Source organism: Eumetopias jubatus, unplaced genomic scaffold (assembly GCF_037043125.1).
Source record: "Eumetopias jubatus isolate StellerSeaLion01/CBP00866 unplaced genomic scaffold, mEumJub1_p1.0 scaffold_10, whole genome shotgun sequence".
Lineage (NCBI taxonomy): Eukaryota > Metazoa > Chordata > Mammalia > Carnivora > Otariidae > Eumetopias > Eumetopias jubatus.
In genome coordinates this window covers 112,487,216-112,493,200 of record NW_028274816.1, presented here as the reverse complement: position 1 = coordinate 112,493,200, position 5,985 = coordinate 112,487,216, and the positions used below count along the sequence as shown (strand labels likewise).

Below are 5,985 nucleotides of genomic sequence, written 5' to 3'. Positions count from 1 at the left end.
AACCGAACAAAATGCAGCGGCACTTAAAGGATTTCCTCTCTCCAAGTTTTCTCCGGTCCCTTAATTGTGTTTAAGCCTTGTTGAGTACTTTGTTTACAGTCCCTAGTGTGGTGATTTGCATCCCCCTCTCTGGGTTGCTGTTGGCTGAGGCAGGCAGCTGTCTCAGTCGGATTCTGGCTGGGAAAGGTAAGAATCTTTGCCTTGTTTTTTGAAAGATCTGGGAGAAAAATGTTGAATGCCTACCGAGGTGTAGTAGGGGCTGGTGGGAGGCATTGACTTAATTCATGCACTGGAAGCTTTCTGAAAATTCCCCAAACTTAAAAGAGTCTCCTGGAGCCGTGTGTTTTAAAAAGAACCCGAAAGATTTCTTTTCCCTTCTGAAAGGCTTTTAGAAAGAAGACTGGTTGCATTGTGAATAAGATTCTGCATTTGGGGGCAGGTGTCCCTTAAGGAATTCCCAAGGGGGTTTAGTATCTTATAGGCACAGAGTGGAAGCAGGTAAAAATATTCAAAGACATCAGCACTGATCACTAGGAATTCTCCCTGAATTTCAACTCGAAGGGATAAAAGTCAGTTGAAACTGCGTGTGTCCGTGAGTGTAATGATTGGTGCCTATTCTTCGTATACAACTTCTGTTTTATCCCAAAGCTTTCTTCATCTTTGTATTTATCAATACAAATCATTGGTTGTCTACTTAGAGTCTGGAGATGTGCATCTGTGTATCTAGGCATATGCACACTCTCTGTGAAGAATTAGGGTGAATGAGATGCTTGGAGCCTGGAAAGGCTGAAGAATGCTTTGGTGTTACAAGTAATGACAGACTTGCCCTCGTTCCCAGCACACAGATACACTCACTGTCCCTTATTACAGATTCAGCCAAGGGCTCACTGCGGAAAAACGGTGCCTCTGGTTTCTCTCTGGTGAAAGTTTGATTCATTACCTTTGATTTGGTAATAGGGGACTATGATCTTCAAGAGAGTAAGGTGATATTGAGAGCTGCAGTGGGTTTATTGGATTATTTTAGGGGGGAAAGAGACCTATGCTAGGAGATGGAGAGGAACTGTGATCAAAATCCACACATTGCAGATGGGAGGGATTGATGCTCTTATAAGGAGCGTCCCCAAAGCCTCCAATGTATGTAGCCAGCAGCCTCCATATCACCATCTTCCCAGGGCAATGTTGGCAAGTGCTGAAATGCCCTTTTTCTAAGCATCCTTTATCTTTGACACCAGCATTTCTCCTGGATGATGGCTCTGTCTCTTGTGGCCCCACATTTTAAAAGTACAAGGATGGCAGCTAGGAGGACCTCCAGGTAGTCAGGGTTCTCAGCACACTGGGCTCCCCTTACGTGGTGAAGTCAGACCTCAAGGACTTTTCAACTTCAGTGTTTTTTTGCGATGAAGTAGCCCTCTCTCTGACTTCCATTCTAGGAAAAAGGACTTCTGTTCCCTCCCCCATTATGACAAAATCATCAAAGTATTTTTACTAGATGCAGGAGGCTATCTTAGAACAGAAGGGAGATGCCTAGGAACATCCAAGCCCTGCACCAATAGTTAAAGCAATCTAACAACCCAAGAGGAAGAAGGGAACAAATCTCTTCCAAGATCTAATTCACATTTGTAGATTCGCCATATTAATTAAAAAGAAGTTATTAAAATTTGTAGAGATTAAAATATAGAGGATGGATAACGTTTAGCTGCAGAAGTACAGGGATGAGCTTTTAATAGTGTGCCAGTATTATCTCATTTTTCTCTCAAAAAGGCAATCTAGGGCTTTAAAATTTCCAATAGCTTATCTGTAAAAAAGTATAAACCTGTAAGGCCACTTGGGGAATGGGCAGATATAAACCTTTAACTTTATTGTTTGAGAGTGTGATGCATCAAGCCATGTCTACTTGAATGTTTAAAATATCTTGCTCCTAAAAGTGAGCCAAGGAGCAGCAGATTGGCATCAGCCAGGAGCTTGTTACAGACCTACTAAATCAGATTCTACATTTAACGAGCTCTCCACATGATTTATGTGCCCCTTAAAGACTGGGGTTCAAACTAAGGGTTTCTTTCTTTCTGTGTGACCTTTGTGAGATTATTTAACCCCTCCAAGCCTCATTTATAAACTATTTATAAACTCATTTGTAAACTAGTGAGAATTAGTGTTAATGCATGGAGACTATATGTGTCACATCCATAGTAGATCCTCTCTGTACATGACAGCGTTGATGGTGATGATAATTTCAGCATTGCCAAAAGTACTTACCTCGTAGCACGAGCAGTAAGTGACCATGTTTAAATCAAGATGATTGGTTTCTCCCTCAACCATAGCGTTTGCATCCCCCACCCTCATTCCTAAGTGAATTAATATCAAACAAGGGAGGTTTTAAGCTTTGCATGGCCCCACACACATATAAATAAAGAATACTGGGGAAGCCTAGGAACGTGGATTTTTGCAGGCTTACAGGCTGAATTCAGCTGCCCCATGACTTCACAGCTGTTCTTGCTGCCCTAAAGAGTCTGTCCCTTCGGCTCTGTCCCCTCAGCTGGGTCTGCAGCGCTGACTCGGGATTTTCTTATGAAAATGCCTGATGGGTGGGAGGAAGATGTGGAGGTTAGCTGGGGAAAAAATGAGTAATGCAAAGCCGTCTACTTAGTAAATGCTGCAAGAGAAATAAAAGTAAAAGCTGGCTCCTGTCTCTGGGGACTCTAGATGATTCTGACTTATCATGTCACTGAGCAGAGTTGGGGGAAGCCAAAACTCGAAATCTGCTGGCAAGGAAGAGAACGAAGAAAAAAAAATGACAGGGAGGGGCAATCCGGAGGGGGAGGAAATAAAAAGAGAGAGAGGGAAAGACAAGCGTCATTTAGGAACAGAGGTAGAGCGAAAGAAGGAACTCCAGGATCTGAAACCAACCATACAGCACAGTATTTTTCTATCTTTTCTTTTCCCCAGAGGAGATTCTTGTCCTGTCATTTTATTGACAGACGTGCTATTACAGGCTCTTTTCGCAGAAGTTGACTGAAGAAGCTCAAGCGCTGCTGATTCTTCCCTCCCAAGTCCAGGGGCTCCCCTGGTAATGGATTGCTTTTCTCAGAGGTATGTGTATGTCGTTTGGGGACAGATCTTCATTTGCAAGTTAGCTTATGCCTCAGCTTTGGGGGAAAGACTTTTTTTTGCTTTCCGACATAATCTCAAATATCTTTTTACTGGCCTAGTAATGATACTAGGGTATCATTGGACAGCAGTGATTAATTTTGTTGACTAAAAATTATAGGCAGAGAGGCAGTTCTAATATTTAGCTTCATTGCACAGGGAGTGATATGCTGATTTGGGCTTGAATTTGTTTTCAGTGGATGCTTAATACGTTCAAAGTATTAATCTCATTGAAGTAGCCTCAAGAATCTGCCTCTAAATTTCTTCAGTGACTGCAATTGCTCAATTCTTTAGCTGCTCTGTCGCTTCTCAGAGACAAAAGAGAATGACTTAACATGTCTGAACAGCAGACAAGAGCATTCACTGATTTCTCCTAGGCAGCATTTCAACCAGACGCTTTTGACCAAGAGTTTCAGATTTTGTCCTGAAGTGTTCCAGTTCAAAATATCCAGAAAGGTATATCGCAGCAAGGGCATGGGAAAATAAAGAAAGTCTAAAACTTTGCTGAAAATCTAGCATGCTTATTTTTTAATACATGTCATGGTCCACATAGTGTTGAAATTCCTTGTTGAGTTCTATGGAAAATTTTGAACTGACAGCTCGTTACTCTAAGAGTTAATCTTACTTTAATGTAAGAAAGTACAAAATTATATCCTACAAAACTGAATCCCCCCCCAACTTTTCCTTTTTCAAATAGATTGGAAGGTATTGCCCCATTTCAGATCACAAATCCTAGTCTTATTGCTGCTGAATTTTTGCTGACCTGCAACCCCACCGTGGTCCCAGGACATATGTTGCACTGTTAAATAGTTACAACAATAAAGACCTGCTGACAGTCATCTGCTATAGGAGAACCTCATTCGCACACTGTCTGCTGGTCTTGACACTGATTTGGTGGGCAGTGAATGAGTGATAGTTTGGAATGCATGTTATGCCTGAAAACATTGGCAGAGTCTAAGTTGCTATGAGTTTTGGAATGAACCGTGTGAAGGATTGTTTATAGTGTATTCTCCCCATGAAGGAGGCTGTCTTTTGGATTAGGAATGAGACTTTTCGGTGCATTTAGAGGAATGAGAAGCAATAGACAGAACGGAAAGCCTTGTAAAACATTTGTAGATCGTCAGGGTATATTAAACGCTGTAAAGTGCTTCCTGCTTTTTATATCTTCCCTTTTTTATGGCTATCACTTTATCTTGGTTTTTGCAAAGAGAACGCAAACAATCAGGGGAAAAAATATGAAAGCTGATTTTCACATGCATCTGTGTCTCCTAGAAAAGACCCCAGAGATGTTTCCCCAGCTCTTCACTTCTACTTACAGAGCTCACTCTGATGCATTTACCTGATATGTTCTGTCTCCTCCACAGCTTCCACCCTGGAGAGAACCCCCAGGTCTAGTCTGTGAACCCAGCTAGGAAACATCACTAGTAAAAATGACTGAAGAGCCCATAAAGGAGATCCTGGGAACCCCAACGTCTTCCAAGCCTGTGACAATGGAGAAGAGCCCCAACAGCGAAGTGGTGGTCACCACGGTCCCCTTGGTCAGTGAGATTCAGTTGACGGCTGCTACAGGGGGTGCTGAGCTCTCCTGTTACCGCTGCATCATCCCCTTCGCCGTGGTGGTCCTCATCGCTGGAATAGTGGTCACTGCTGTGGCTTACAGCTTCAATTCCCACGGCTCCATCATCTCCATCTTGGGTCTGGTCCTCCTGTCATCTGGACTTTTTTTGTTAGCTTCCAGTGCCCTGTGCTGGAAGGTGAGGCAGAGGAGCAAGAAAGCCAAGAGACGGGAGAGTCAGACAGCTCTTGTGGCGAATCAGAGAAGCTTGTTTGCTTAGGACTGAATCCCCAATGGGACATGTGGCCTGAAAACTTTCTCTCAATGTGTCATCCAGTTCACCCAGAACTAGAGTGGGAGACAATGAACGGTGCAGTGGGAGAGAATGAACGGTGCAGTGGGAGAGAGTGAACGGTGCAGTGAGAGAGAGTGAACGGTGCAGTGGGAGAGAGTGAACGGTGCAGTGAGAGAGAGTGAACGGTGCAGTGGGAGAGAGTGAACGGTGCAGTGGGAGAGAATGAATGGTGCATTGCGGCAGACCAGAGGGATGGGGGTGAATTGAGTGTGGGAGGGTAGAGGGGGTTTTGTTTTATGAAGAAACTACTTGTGTCTTCTTTAATGACAAACTTAACTCTAAGGGCTATTTCTGAGACTGAAAAATCAGCTTTTTCTCTATATTAGACATTTGAGGGGTCATGAGAGGTGCACAGCATTAGACAATGTTCAGTTCACCTTGGAAAGTAGCCAAGGAAAGATGAGAAAATAGATAGTTCTGGCACACCAGTGACCTGCCTCAAAAAAAAAAAAAAAAGAAAGAAAGAAAGAAAGAAAGAAAAAGAAAAACCCACACTTTAAAGAAGATGTATCATAAAAATATATTCTGCTAAGGGTCTAAATCACCTCAGACTTTGCATCCTTCTATGAAATTCTGTGATAATTTTTTTAATAAGCTGATTCTCTGGCCTCTTTTTTTTTTTTTTGCTTTCAATAACTCATCACTGGTGGTACTTTTTCTTAAAGAATAAACTAATATTTTTTATGTTTTAACATTAGACAGTTTTAGATGATTTTAATGAGTCAGAAGTTAAAAGGTAAAAGATGTAGCTACTAAATGACATGGGGGGTTAAATTAATATTAAAATAATCCAACCTAGCACTTTTGATGATTTTTATATAAAGTTTAATGTACATTTCATTCAAAATAATAAATACTTATTGCTGCTGAAATTTCTTAAATGCTTGTTGCTGTTGTAGTTATGTTTACTGCAGTTCCAAACTGCCCATCT

General features: G+C 41.9%; 1 protein-coding gene across 1 annotated transcript; it reads left to right on the top strand.

Annotated features, from left to right (window-relative positions):
- The first annotated feature begins 4,574 nt into the window (after window positions 1-4,574).
- Window positions 4,575-4,979, top strand: TMEM100 (transmembrane protein 100). Its single transcript, XM_028090586.2, has one exon. The coding sequence runs from the start codon at window positions 4,575-4,577 to the stop codon at window positions 4,977-4,979; it is 405 nt and encodes a 134-aa protein (XP_027946387.1).
- The last annotated feature ends 1,006 nt before the right edge of the window (window positions 4,980-5,985 follow it).

Excerpts from the sequence above, each read along its gene's own strand:
- TMEM100 (XM_028090586.2), top strand. The coding sequence starts at position 4,575 with ATGACTGAAGAGCCCATAAAGGAGATCCTGGGAACCCCAACGTCTTCC.